Source organism: Ictalurus furcatus, chromosome 23 (assembly GCF_023375685.1).
Source record: "Ictalurus furcatus strain D&B chromosome 23, Billie_1.0, whole genome shotgun sequence".
In the NCBI taxonomy this organism is placed as follows: domain Eukaryota; kingdom Metazoa; phylum Chordata; class Actinopteri; order Siluriformes; family Ictaluridae; genus Ictalurus; species Ictalurus furcatus.
Window position 1 is genome coordinate 10,155,001 of NC_071277.1, and position 15,000 is coordinate 10,170,000.

The window sequence follows — 15,000 nt, forward strand, 5'->3', positions numbered from 1 at the left end:
GTATGTGTGCGTGCGTGTATGTGTGCGTGCGTGTATGTGTGTATGGATGTATGTGTGCGTGCGTGTATGTGTGCGTGTATGTGTGCGTGCGTGTATGTGTGTATGTGTGTATGGATGTATGTGTGCGTGCGTGTATGTGTGCGTGCGTGTATGTGTGTATGTGTGTATGGATGTATGTGTGCGTGCGTGTATGTGTGCGTGTATGTGTGCGTGTATGTGTGCGTGCATGCGTGTATGTGTGTATGGATGTATGTGTGCGTGCGTGTATGTGTGTATGGATGTATGTGTGCGTGCGTGTATGTGTGTATGTGTGTATGGATGTATGTGTGCGTGCGTGTATGTGTGCGTGCGTGTATGTGTGTATGGATGTATGTGTGCGTGCGTGTATGTGTGCGTGCGTGTATGTGTGTATGGATGTATGTGTGCGTGCGTGTATGTGTGTATGGATGTGTGTGTGCGTGCGTGTATGTGTGTATGGATATATGTGTGCGTGCGTGTATGTGTGCGTGCGTGTATGTGTGTATGGATGTATGTGTGCGTGCGTGTATGTGTGTATGGATGTGTGTGTGCGTGCGTGTATGTGTGTATGGATATATGTGTGCGTGCGTGTATGTGTGCGTGCGTGTATGTGTGTATGGATGTATGTGTGTGTGCGTGTATGTGTGTATGGATGTGTGTGTGCGTGCGTGTATGTGTGTATGCGTGTATGTGTGTATGGATGTATGTGTGTGTGCGTGTATGTGTGTATGGATGTATGTGTGTGTGCGTGTATGTGTGTATGGATGTATGTGTGCGTGCGTGTATGTGTGCGTGCGTGTCTGTGTGTATGGATGTATGTGTGCGTGTATGTGTGCGTGCATGCGTGTATGTGTGTATGTGTGTATGGATGTATGTGTGTGTGCGTGTATGTGTGTATGTGTGTATGGATGTATGTGTGCGTGCGTGTATGTGTGCGTGCATGCGTGTATGTGTGTATGGATGTATGTGTGCGTGCGTGTATGTGTGCGTGCGTGTATGTGTGTGTGCGTGTATGTGTGCGTGCGTGTATGTGTGTATGGATGTAGGTGTGCGAGCGTGTATGTGTGCGTGCGTGTATGTGTGCGTGCGTGTATGTGTGTATGGATGTGTGTGTGCGTGCGTGTATGTGTGTATGGATGTATGTGTGCGTGCGTGTATGTGTGCGTGCGTGTATGTGTGTATGTGTGTATGGATGTATGTATGTGTGTGTGCGTGTATGTGTGTATGGATGTATGTATGTGTGTGTGCGTGTATGTGTGTATGGATGTATGTATGTGTGTGTGCGTGTATGTGTGTATGGATGTATGTGTGTGTGCGTGTATGTGTGTATGGATGTATGTGTGCGTGCGTGTATGTGTGTGGTGAGGAAGGTGTTCAGAGGAAAGCTGAGCTCTGTCTACACTGTTAATCAGCTCCATTAGTCTCAGCGAGCGGTGGCACTTTGACTTATAGCAGACACAATAAAGAGCTATGAAGGAGAAAGAGAGAGAGATGGAAATAAAAACATACCACATTCACTCATCTTTGTATGCGTATATAAATAATAAAATGAAGGTAGTTTTCCCTTTTTTCCGGTCAGAAATCTTGATGGATGTAAATTTTTGCCCTCGAGTCAATGAGGTCTTGGTAAAGAAAAGCAGTCTGGATTTTACCATCACTAGTACCGATATACAAATCTCCACACTGCTGTTTCTGAGTAAAATACATCAGACAGTTCTTATCATTAATCATTTTAACTGAACATTTCATTCTAGTTTCCCATCTCAGCATGGTACTGAAACGTCTTAAACCTCAGTGTGAGGCAGAGACACAGCACATTGTCATCATTCTCCTGATTTCCATCTCAGAACACTGATGCGTCCCAATGTGGTGTTCCTCAGGGCTCAGCTCTGGGCCCGTGCTTAATTATCGTTCTGTATCCTCCCCTCGGACACCGAATCAATAAATATAACATATCAATATTGTCTGGACACAGCCCGTACCTGATTAGACTGCACTAAGGAAGCTTACAGGTGTGTGTGTATGTGTGTGTGTGTGTGTTAGTACAATAAGCTGCTGTTATGTGGTGTATTGTGGTGTTTTTTGGTGCCCAGAGCAAACCATTGTGACGCTGCTAAGGTGAGTGAAGACACTGCAGGATGTGTATGCCTGTGTGTGCGCGTGTGTGTGCTCGTGTGTGTGTGCGTGCGTGTGTGCGTGCGTGTGTTTGTGCATGTATGTGCATGCCTGTGTGTGTGCGTGTATGCCTGTGTTTGTGTGTGTGTGTGTGTGTGTGTGCGTGTGTGTATTTGATTTTGGCAGAAACTCAGTGACCTTGACAAGCTTTAACTCCTCCTGCAGGGTCCTCTCATCCTCTGAGCTGCTGGAGTTGCTGTCTCTCTCTCACACACACACACACACACACACAGTTGAGCTGAGAGAAAACACAGTCGGAATATTAACACCCATCTCTCTCCCTGATGTTGTTTCTCCTTACAGATGGAGCATTACTCGACTCGACTTTTCACTATAATTCTATAAAAATATTATTTTATTAACCTACTTAATTTTTTTTATTAATCTATATACTGATACAACAAAGATCTGCTGTAGCAGTGAAGATAATAATGTGACAGAACAAGGGTCTGGAATTATTTTATTCTCAATCAGAGCTGGTGATTTACAGCCACTGGAGGCAGGGCTATTGTTAGTGCTGTGAAGTGGGCGGAGTTAGTAACACAAACAGATACGTGTAACTATTTAAGTAATAAACGAACAAATGAGAAGCAAAGCGATGACCAGTAGGAGTGTTATACATTTTCTCACCACATATTGGTTCCTAGTTGCAGTTCCTGAACCAGACGCTGAGACTCACTGCATCTCTGAAATAAACATCGCTGCTGTTTCTTCTGTAAATAGACAGAAATGATAATGAAAAGAAAATGTTTTCATTTCAGTTCAGACACGAGGAGACAGTGATACACTCTAACACACACATTTTATGCACGAAACATTTTCATTTTTTAAATTAAATTGTAATGTTGTGGTCAGACGGAAGGTTTAGCAGCTAACTGGAGTTAGCAGCCATATCAAGCGAGTCAGGAGCTACCAGGGTAACCTTGTTATTGGAGTGATTTTTAATCCATGTGTGAAATGTCAGCTTGTTAATCCGTTTGGAGATTGTGGGTCTTGCTATGTTCACATAGACACTATAGGAGCCTTGACATGGCCAAGATGGCTGCCAAGTGGACAGACTGTGGTCAGGTTCTGCCGTATGTAGTAGCCGAGGAAAACTGAGTTCTGTGTGAAGGCCTGTTGTGTATGTTCTCCATGTGTAAGCCATCACGTTATCTCCACAGCCATCCTCCATGACAGAAGGAGTATCCATGGAAACATCTGATGTCATTGGGCTCTGGTGCAAAAGGCTTTGATCTGCATCCAATTGTAAAGAGCTGGAGAGGAGCTGAAATGCAGCCCTTCTGCTCAGAGTTCTCTCTCTCTCTCTCTTTCTCTCTTTCTCTTTATCTCTCTCTCTCTCTGTCTCTCTCTCTCTTTCTCTCTCTTTCTCTCTCTCTTTCTCTCTCTCTCTGTCTCTCTCTCTTTCTCTCTCTCTGTCTCTCTTTCTCTCTCTTTCTCTTTCTCTCTCTTTCTCTCTCTTTCTCTGTCTCTCTCTCTTTCTCTCTCTCTCTGTCTCTCTTTCTCTCTCTTTCTCTTTCTCTCTGTCTCTCTCTCTCTTTCTCTCTTTCTCTTTATCTCTCTCTCTGTCTCTCTCTCTCTTTCTCTCTCTCTTTCTCTCTCTTTCTCTCTCTCTCTCTGTCTCTCTCTCTTTCTCTCTCTCTCGCTCTCTCTTTCTCTCTCTTTCTCTCTCTCTTTCTCTCTGTCTCTCTCTCTCTTTCTCTCTCTCTTTCTCTCTCTTTCTCTCTCTCTCTTTCTCTCTCTCTCTCTCTCTTTTTCTCTCTCTCTTTCTCTCTCTCTCTCTCAGACTGATTCAACAGTATGAAATGTACTGCTTTTCTGAGAAGATCACTGAAATAAATATATGTTCTTTTTAAATCAGACAGGAGCTAACACTAATTCTAACTGATACTCATTATCCTGACATTTGTGTAGCGTTTTGCATATAAATAGAGTGGGCGGAGTTGAGACATAGTGGGCAGGGCTGAGACAGAGTGGCTGAGGCTCAAAGCTAGTGGACGGGGCTGATACAGTGGGCGGGACTTTGGTACAAACATATAAAATAAATATTTATCTATTTTATTATCTTTCATTGTCTTTTAACAGCAATAATGAATCATGAATACAGGCCAAGCCTAAACTTTTACATTTGTGCTAATCATCATAATTACATTCCAATATGTTTAGAATCTGATGTTTATTATTTTTACTATTTTGACCGATCTGCTTTAAAGTCATTCTGATATAATGAAGAAATACTCAGCTGCCAGCCAATCAGAAAGCAGTATTTCCTGTGTGCATGGAGGAATGGCGTGTCACTGTGTGTCTGAGCTGCAGGTTCTGTTTTTTTCTGAGTTGTGGGTTCTGGTTCTTTCTTGTTATCAGAGTTCTCCTACACACTGCTCCTGATCTCTCTGTGCAGCTTGTCCTTCACCTGTTCATCACTTTACTCACTTCACTCATCTGTTTGGTGCCACAACCATTGGCTGAAATAAAACAGGCTGACATAGTGTGTGTGTGTGTGTGTGTGTGTGTGTGTGTGTGTGCGCACTCAGCTAGGTTCCCTGATCTTTCGCTCTTCTCAGCGTCCACACTTGAGTCTGGGTGGTAGAAGAGATCGACAGATGTACGAGCTGTGTCATGTGACTGTATATTTACATTTACATTTACATTTATTCATTTAGCAGACGCTTTTATCCAAAGCGACTTACAAATGAGAAAATACAAGCAAAGCGATATATTAAACAGAGAACAATACAAGTAGTGTTACCATACAAGATCCATTAATTGAGTTCCAGAAGAAGCAAAGTGTGCAGAGTAGAGGTGTAAGTGCCAGAGTAATTATTTATTTATTTATTTATTTATTATGGGTTGGTTATGTGTTCAAGGTAGAGGTGGGTCTTTAGCTGTTTTTTGAAGATGGTGAGAGATTCTGTGGTCCAGATTGAGGTTGGAAGTTCATTCTATCACTGAGGGACAGTTAGTTTGAATGTTCTCGAAAGGGGCCTTGAGCCACACTGAGTAGGCTCTACTAAGCATCAGTCGTTGATTGAGCGCAGATTGCGTGAGGGAACAGTGAGGAGAGAGTTGAGGTAGGAGGGTGCTGTTCCAGTCAAGGTCTTGTAGGTGAGCATCAAGGCCTTGAATTTGATGTGGGTGGCTACAGGAAGCCAGTGGAGGAGATGAAGAGGGGTGTGACATGGGTTCTTTTAGGCTGGTTGAAAACAAGGTGTGCTGCTGCATTCTGAATCATTTGAAGGGGTTTGATGGAGCTGCTGGGACACCCGAGAGTAGTGAGTTGCAGTAGTCTAGCTTTGAGATAACAAGAGACTGGACTAGTATCTGTGTAGCCTGTAATTGTTTCATTGTTGGGATAATGGGTTCAGGAGCTGTAGATGCTGTGGAGCATTGAGTTCCTTCAGCATTCTCCTGAGTCTGATATTTACTACGTTGCTCCTGTGAAAAAAAGTGTCTACTCCAACACCACGGTGACGACATTAACTCCAACTGCGCGGTAATGTTTTTAATTTGATTGAAGGCAATCCAGTGTAGTGGAGCTTTATCGAACACTGGACCTTAAACCTCTCTGCCAACCTACCACTTACACAGAGAGGGAGAGCGAGAGAGAGAGAGAGAGAGAGAGAGAGAGATGGATGGATGGATTTCTAGAGTGCTCATGCTTATTGAGTATTTGGTCTCAGTGCTGGTCTGAATTTTTAAGGTTCTCTGCAGAACCCCAGTGATTTACAGAGGAACTTATGTCGCTGTGCATGTTAAAGATAAACACTAACGAGTGGCTGTGATGTGAACATGCACTCAGACTGCAGCTAGGTGCGTCATAAAGGTGTGTTACAGGTGTTGGAGAATGTTGAGCTCCTGACCATCATCATATAAGATAAAGACTTTAAAAGAGGACAATGTGTGTGTGTGTGTGTGTGTGGTGAGCTTCAGGCTGTACATCCTCTGTCCATGGACACATCTGGATGGAGGCAGCGCTGTATGAAACAGGATTTAGATGGATTTACCTCCCAGAAGATTTTCTCAGGCCAGCGGTCATCGACGTGCTCGAGCTGGCAAACTGACTGAAGAAAACACTTCTGTGAGAATCTGTCACTTTAACCAGCTAATCTAAATGCAAATGAGCGTTTTGGCATTCTGCTCAGAGAAAGCAAAAATAAGTGTATTTATAAGGAAGGATCTGTCCTTCCTTGAGTCAGAGACAGAAATTTAGATGAGCCTGATTCTTATTTATTTTCTCAGAATGATGTGAGAGGATTAATCTCATTCAGCAGGTGGAATTCACACCCACGCTTACGTCGCACCCGCTAACTCAATATCACATTTACATCAGGAGGAACCTATCTGTTCCTCTTCTGGTTCCCCGACTGTCTCTGTCTCTCTGCTGTGTGGACGTCTCCGCTTCAGGATGAGGGACGTGTTTAAGGCAAACTGAAAACGAATGCGGTGTCTGTTCGTCATGGCAGAGCTGTTGTGCGCGGTCAAACATGGCGAGATGGCAATCTGTCTTTTCTTCCCACACTCTCACTCAGTGGAGCACAAAATCCCTCTGAATGTGACACACCTGTAGCAGAACTGGAAGTGATATTTAATACATTTAAAACATTCCTCGAGTAAAATGGCCGGGTGTTTGGTCACGGATTAACCGTAACTACTGTTCAGGCAGAATGATAAACGTGTGTGTGTGTGTGTGTGTGTGTGTGTGTGTGTGTGTGATCTCTTTCTGCCTGGTTTATCATGCACACATTTCTCAATCTTCATATTTCAAAACTGTCTTTGTGTAATGCTCCCTTCATTTACACCATAAAAACTGAAACCTGAGGAGGAATAGTACAGTGTCAGAGACTAAACTCTTACACAAATCACACTTCAGATCATTTTACTGGTTAAAGAGGTTCTCCCTGGAGTTCTAAAGAATACAGATGAAAAGTATATATTTATACTGCTGTCTTACAGTGTTAACAGTGTGTTTGTTTATTTCTCACTGTTGCAGGTTATTAAGACATTAACACTGGTAGTGCTGCTGTTTACACCTGAAAGTGATTTGGTACAAAACATTAGAGGCTCAGTCTCGGTTCTGTTACTGTGAAAACTGTGTATACTCGGGTTATAAATAAATAAAATAAATCCGTGTGTAATGCATGTACATCTTTCCCTCACCTCCTGGTGTCAGTTTATTTTGTTTTAAAGTCTGAAAGTCAAAACATGTTGCATCACAATCACACTGACAGATAACATGCTGACATTTACAATTAACCGATTAACTATCGGCTCACTTTATATTTTTAACATAAGCACAAAACACACACACAAACACACAGTGTCTTTGTGTGTCATTAGTGTGTGTGCACTGATGTTGAAGTTAAACTATTCAGTGTTTAAACAAACTTTTCTGCTGTACACTGAACAAGCTAGCTCTCTTATTCAGCACGCACACACACACACACACATTGACACACTTACACACATACACCCACGCACTTACTGTAACATGGTGCTGTGAATCTGTGAATAATTGTAACAGGGTTTATAACAGGATTTATAACAGAGTTTAAAACAGGGTTTATAGCAGGGTTTATAACAGGTTTATAACAGGATTTATAGCAGGGTTTATAACAGGTTTATAACAGGGTTTATAACGGTTTAAAACAGAGTTTATAACAGGGTTTAAAACAGAGTTTATAACAGGCTTTATAACAGGGTTTATAGCAGGGTTTGTCGCCGGGTTTATAACAGGTTTATAGCAGGGTTTATAGCAGGGTATATAACAGGGTTTATAACAGGGTTTATAGCAGGGTATATAGCAGGGTTTATAACATTGTATATAGCAGGGTTTATAGCAGGGTTTATAGCAGATTTATAGCAGGTTTATAGCAGGGTTTATAGCAAGGTCTATAACAGGGTATATAGCAGGCTTTCTAGCAAGGTTTATAACAGGGTTTTTAGCGGTGTGTGGTCTGTTCAATGAAGATCCTGATCTATTCTAAAACAGTCAGTAGAAATGTGGGAGAGCTTCTCCAGGATCTCCTGCAGAAGACACATAACCTCCTCCAGGATCTTGGTTCTCTGTGTTCACATGAAGTTATTCTGACTCTAAACTTCTCCCACTTTTTGTAGGACAGTAAAACGTCCTGTGCAGTGATTTCTCAGACAGAGGAATGAGTGTTTCCTCTCAGAATGACTCTGTAAAGTCCAAAATGTTTGCACCTTAACAGTAGCAAGTCTTTCTTTAACCTCTCTGATGTTAGCGGTGTTGTTCTCTCAGTCACTTCAGTGGACTCAGAGCTCCAGATGTGTACAGATGTTGAGGGACGATGAGGGAGGAGAGATACAGTGAAAGGATGAGGAGGAGGTGAAGGTGGGCTGGATTCTCCTCCGAGGATGAACAGGAAATTTTACACTAGTAAGGGACGTTTGAATGTCAGTGTGTGGGAGTGAGTGAGGAAGTGAATCATCCAGCTTCTTTTTTTAAAACCTCTCCTCTTCTGTCTCATACTGATTCATCTCCATCCTCATCTCCTCTGAGAAAAGCTCCAGGGAAACAGAGTGAGGTTCTCATCAGTCCTGAGGGATCAAACACCCTGCATACACTGGTGCAGGTTGTTGATTAATGTTAAAGCTTAAATGGTTAAAAGGTGGTTCTTCACGCGTTGAGATGTTCTGGCTCTGCTGTCTGCATCACGTCATCTCCTTCTCACCATCTTCAGTTATTTGAATCCTTTTCTTCACTACATACTGAACTCCACAAAGTGCATTACATGCTCAATAGAACAATGTTTGCGTTTCACACAGAAATATTGGAACACCGTTTGTGTTTGTGTTATATTTTAAAGTCATGTGACAGTTTGCAGTCAACGTTCTCTCTGTTTTCACGGAGATTAAAATATTGGCACACTCTTCTTCAGTCGGTTTAGTTGCTGTGTCTCAGAAGTTCATCCTCTGATGGAGACACGCAACAGAGACACGTCACTGATTCACTCTGTAATGGAAAGGATAAAGTCATGTTAAAGAATTAAACCTATTTGGGAATATTTACAGTACTATTTAGTGTGTTATTTAATCATTTTTGTCAGCAGTGTTGTTTTGTGTGCTGAAATGTTCTGATGTTGGGTTTTTCTCCTCTTTTCTTTGCAGGTGATATTACACAGAAAGGTTATGAGAAGAAGAGGGCTAAACTGATCAGTGCTTATCTTCCACAACCTCCAGGTAAAAATCTACTTGTCCCTGGCATGTACTTCCTGTTTGGACTTGTCTGCTTCCTGTTTCCTGACAGGTTTAAAACTGGCCTAAGCACAGAGAAGTTTATGTAGTGAAACACAGCATGTAGACAACTAAGACAAGAAATATAGCAAATTCTTCCGAGTTATTGCTGGAGTAGCATTGAAGTGTAGTGTTTCCAGCACAGTTAAATATTATCTGGGTGTGTCAAGTTTTGAGAGCGCTTGGCGTGCTGAGCAGCCTGACACTTTAGCACGAGGGGAAATACCTGAGCCCAAAAAAAAAACACCCTGGACCCCCAGTGGTCCAGTCCCCCTTGGTAAAATGTTCACACAGAATCCATAGTCCCGAGTCAGGCGTTGTCTTTGAAATGGGCTTGTTCTATAGGCAGAAACCAGGCTTGGGAGGCTGCGTCATCAGCCTCAGGTGCGAGTTGGTCTTGGTAAGCTATCTTGTCGGTCTCAGGGTTGAGCATGGCGTGGAAAGCCATAATGTTATTCTCTGTCGTGAGCATGGCTTGTGAGGTCGTGTCATCGGCCTCTGGCAGGAACAGAATGCGTGAGGCCGTCTCGTTGACCTCTGGTGTGAACATGGCATGGGAGGTCGTTCCGTCGGCCTCTGGCAGGAACACATCAGGAGAGATCGCCTAGTTGGTCTCCTTCTGGGGTTCTGCGGAAGCAGAACTTGAGAAGCTGTGCCATCGGCCTCCGGTAACAGCAGAAGTTGGGAGGCCGTGCAGTCAGCTTCTGGCAGGAACATGACTTGGGATGCTGCCTCGTTGGCCTCTGGCAGGAACACATCAGGAGAAATCGCCTCGTTGGTCTCAAGCTGGAGCTCTGGAAGTGAGATCGCCATGCTGACCTTAGGCTGGAACTTGGCAGGGGAAACCTCCTCATTGGTCTCAGGCTGGAGCTCTGGCAGGGGAGATCATCTTGTTGACCTCATCTCCAGACTTCTAGATTGAGACCCCCATGTTGACCTCTGGCTGTAGCTTGGCACTGGAAACTACCACGTTGGTCTCAGGCTGGAGCTCTAGAGATGAGGTCGACACATTAACCTCTGGCTGGAGCTCTACAGGGGAGACTACCTCATTCATCTCAGTCTGGAGCTTTGGAGGTGAGGCCTCAACGTCTGCCTCTGGCTGGAGCTGGGCTGTGGAGGCTGCCCTATTCGCCTCCTCGCCTTCAGCCCTCTGCTTCTCATAGTGGGTGGTGAATGACGGGACAGTTCGTCCATAATGCTGCCCCTCTCCCCCTAAAAGATTTTCCAGGTTGGATTTATATTCTGGACTCCCAAACACTTTATAAATAGTCCCACAAACTGAGTTACATCACTGAGTCCACTGGATCCAGTGGCGATTAGAAAATGACGGGTTGGGCTGAAGAGACGGGACAACATGAACCCCAGCCACTGCTTCTTATCGGGCTTGGGGTTCTCCAGGCTCGCAAAATATAATTGGCAGTCCAAAAGGAAATACTCAGTATAACCAAAAAAATCCATCATACGAGTCCGGGAGATCCACGGCAGTCCACTGAGGAAACAGAGTTAAACGCTGGCATGGTTATCTCAGCTTGACAGTTACTATATGGGTCTGGGGAATTCATGACAGCACACTGAGAACTCTGGCTCGAGTTGACCACTGGAAAGGTTTTCTTGGTGTGATGCCTCCTCTGCTTTCCTGCTGCACCCATGGTATGGGGAAGTGTTCTGGCAAGTTTGGAGAGTGCAGACAGGTTGACATGGATGCAGGTTGACATGGATGCAATCACAGTTAAAGCTTTATTTAAGAAAGAGGCAGGCAGACAAATCCAAAATGTGGTGCAAAGTCAAAATTCAAAGACAGGCAGCGGTCAGGTGATCAGCAAATGGGGATAATGCAAAATACGAAAAATGAGATAACAGAATAAGGTTGATAACAGGAATCACAAAACACAGGAACAAAAGGCTCAGATGTGAACAGGCGGTAAACACTGAACAACGCAAAAACACAGGGGTATAAATATACAAAGTAATTAAGGGGTTACAAGGAGGAGCTGAGAATGATTAGGACATGTGAGCTGAAATAACCAGTAACATGACAAGGGTGGAGACCAGAAACCAAAACAAAACACACGTGTGTACATAAACAACGTCAGTGACAACCCGTAATTGCTTGGTCAAGTGCTGAGCAATCTGACACTTCAGTGCAAGGGGAAATACCTGACAGGGGGTTTTATTTGTTCTACCGCTTGTTTCCTTGTCATGGTTCCTGAACCAGTGCTGCTACGGCTTTGAAGTGTTTGATGAACACTGGTATTGTAAATGTTGTGGTCAGACCGGAGGTTCCGCAGATGTTCTGTAGCTACATGTGGAGTTTATGCTGCTATATCACACTATTCAGTTGCTACCAGTGTAACCACGGCAACCAACAGTAAGTCAAGATAGGAATGTTCACTAACGACTAACATAGAACAATTAGAGTGTCTTACCCTAACCCTAGATGAAAAACCACTGCCATTGTGAACACAGGGTTATTCAGAATTATCCAGTGTTACATAGAGTGAATGCAGTATGTCTGTCTGTCTGCTCTGTCTCTCTGTCTCTCTGTCTGTCTGTCTGCTCTGTTGATGCAAGCTACGTTTGTCACCATGGCAACAGGCAGCCTGTGTCTGGTTGTGAGTAAAATATGACATCATGGCTGTAGCTCGGTGTGTGTGTGTGTGTGTGTGTGTGTGTGTGTGTGTGTAAGCACTGTTATGGTTCACATGAAATAGCAAGTCGAAAGTATAACACGTGAAACTGACTCTCTTCACTTTGTTTCTGTTTTTGCAGAATGTGTGTCTGCAACCCTTCAACACACAAACATACACACACACACACACACACACACACACACAGTGGCTCAGCATGCAGGCATTTTGCTTCTTGTAAAATCTTCTTAGAGCTTCAGGTGGATCCATTTGCTTTTCTTGATGTAGCTCTAAATTGTGAATCTCAGAAGTGAAAAGTATTGGCACCCGTGGTGAGGTCAGGGTCAAAGTCACACTGATACAATTCTGCTACCGCAGTCACTCCTCTGTAAATGTCTCTTATATATGTTGACTCTCACACAAATACAAATATGTCACAGTAAAGATAATATATGTTTTGATTTCTGTTGTACACTGGCTGTAATGATGGAGTCATCATTACCATGGAGACTGCAGTTGCATAATTCACAGTTTCTCTGATATTCAGGGCTGGACGTGTCAATGGCACACGAGCGCAGGCCCCCCATGGTTCCCTCTTCTGCCTCCCGTTACCACCGCAGACGTTCCTCAGGCACCCGGGACGAGCGTTACAGATCAGGTGAGTTAGCGGCCATGTTCTCTACAGCTGACCACTTCTGCACTGTTAAGGTCACTCTGAATATTTTACATTATTAGCAATATTTGTTTAAAGGCAAAGGAGTTATTTCTCTACCTTTATAAAAAATACTAGTTTATATGAACCTTCTAACAGGCTTTAAATAAAAGTAACATATGGAGTTTCTGCTTCACACACACACACACACACACACACACACACATACATACACACACACACACATACACACACATACACACACATACATACACACACACATACACACACAAATACACATACACACATAGACACACGTACACACACACACACATACACACACACACACACACACACAAACACACACGCACACACATACACACATGTTAAATGAACAGTTGGTGGTGTGTAAGAGAATGCAGAAGGCCTTTATCGTGTGTGTGTGTGTGTGTGTGTGTGTGTGTTGCAGATGTTCACACTGAAGCAGTTCAGGCTGCTCTTGCTAAACACAAAGAGAGGAAGGTGGCCGTGCCGATGCCGTCCAAACGCCGCTCACTGGTGGTACAAACTTCCATGGACGCCTACACACCTCCAGGTGAGTCTCAGCCCCGCCCCTTATCTCACATACACACACACACTCACAAACACACACACACACACACACACATACACAATAAAGGCATTTTCCCACTGCACACAGTACCCCACAAAACTGAAATGGTGAAAGTTCCAGCTGTTTGGCTTTGGTACCAATAAGAACAAATGGTACTCAGTGCACATACTGTACCACACACACACACACACACACACACCAACAAAACAAGAATAAAAAACACACAGTAGTCTGGTTTATTGGTGTTTTTGCTCCTGTACACACGTTTACGCTTAACGTTAACATTTCACTGTTGTCACAGAAACGATGAACTAGAATTCTGAGTACCGTTAGTTCTTGTCAGGACCGTTTCTGGTTGTGACAGTGCAGTGGGAAATGCTTCCCCTCAGTGTCGTGTCTGGTGTGAGCGCAGTGTGGCTGTGAGTGACTCTCACTAGGCCTCTCCCCGCTCTCGTCTTTGCCCCCACTGACAGACACGTCGTCTGGCTCAGAGGAGGAGGGGCTTCATGGCGAGGGCACGCCCACCTCCAGCCAGGGTAGCGCCAGCATGGAGCACTGGATCAGCCGTGCCATCCACCACGGCTCCACCACCTCGTCCTCATCCTCGTCTACGCAGAGTGGAGGGAGCGGCGCCGCCAGCCGTCTTGCAGATGTCCTCGCCCAGACACACATGGGCAAACCAGGTAACTACCACACCTTCGTCCTCCCTCTCATCATATTCTTCTTCCTCTTCTTCATCCTCCTCCTCCTCTTGTTTCTCCTACTATAATACCCCCTCCTCTTCTACTTCTTCTTTTTCCTCTTCCTCCTCCTTCTCTTCTATCATTTCCTCTGCTTCCTCTTCCTCCTGTTACAGTCTACACTTAAACACTACTTCGACCATTGCGTCTGTCTCTGTCTGCTTTTCGTCCTCTTCTCTTTCCTCTATCTGTCTCTGGAGCAGGTTTATCAGGCCGTGCTGTTAGCAGTTAGCTATTAGCAGTTAGTTGTTAGCTGTTAGCCTCTGCTATGTGACACCAGCACAGACATACAGGAGGAAAAATGCAGTCTGAGGGACTGTTCTGTGAATAAAGTTACCGTGTGCTCTGCAGATGTTAAACCAATCCAGACAGTTCATTTTAAATGTGAACACGTGGCTCAGTAAGAAACGCACACACACACACACAGAGTGGGACCGGAAGAGCAGTTTACAGGGAAACACTGAGTTTCTGTGCAAGGCCGCATGATTATAGGCTGTGTTTAAACTAATAAATGAAGTGCATTAGGCAGATCTCCAATGCAGGAACCTTTTAGCTTCATTTCCACTGAAGGAACCAGGTGTAAATTTTCTTTTCCTTCAGGACCTGTTGGCATTGGAGTTAGTCGTACTGTATGGTGCTGATTAAGAGCGACCCACACTTTGTAATATCCACAAAACTCTTTAATGACACGTAGCGAGCAGCAAGATCAGACTGAATCAGTAGAAACAATATGTCACAGCTGCTGTTAGAACCCACGTTAACTTGTTTTAATATTATATTCACACTAATGAAAGACGGGGGTGCTTGCTTTTATACGTGTTTAAACCTGCTCATGTATGAAGCCTGAATCGTTCCCATCCTCGTGTGATCCATGCTGGAGGAATTATGTCATTGTCTGAGCTCCTGCTGCCCTCCTGT

At 44.1% G+C, this 15,000-nt stretch overlaps 1 protein-coding gene across 4 annotated transcripts in view; it reads left to right on the plus strand.

The window, feature by feature from the left end:
• Positions 1-15,000, plus strand: part of dip2ca (disco-interacting protein 2 homolog Ca) — a 108,551-nt gene that overhangs the window by 58,789 nt on the left and 34,762 nt on the right. For 3 of the 4 annotated variants that reach the window (XM_053612116.1, XM_053612113.1, XM_053612112.1), the window contains exons 2-5: positions 9,325-9,396; positions 12,625-12,735; positions 13,199-13,324; positions 13,780-14,025. In XM_053612116.1, coding sequence (XP_053468091.1) covers positions 9,325-9,396; positions 12,625-12,735; positions 13,199-13,324; positions 13,780-14,025 — 555 coding nt within the window. The remainder of the gene's footprint in view (positions 1-9,324; positions 9,397-12,624; positions 12,736-13,198; positions 13,325-13,779; positions 14,026-15,000) is intronic. The other variant, XM_053612114.1, reaches the window with a different exon arrangement.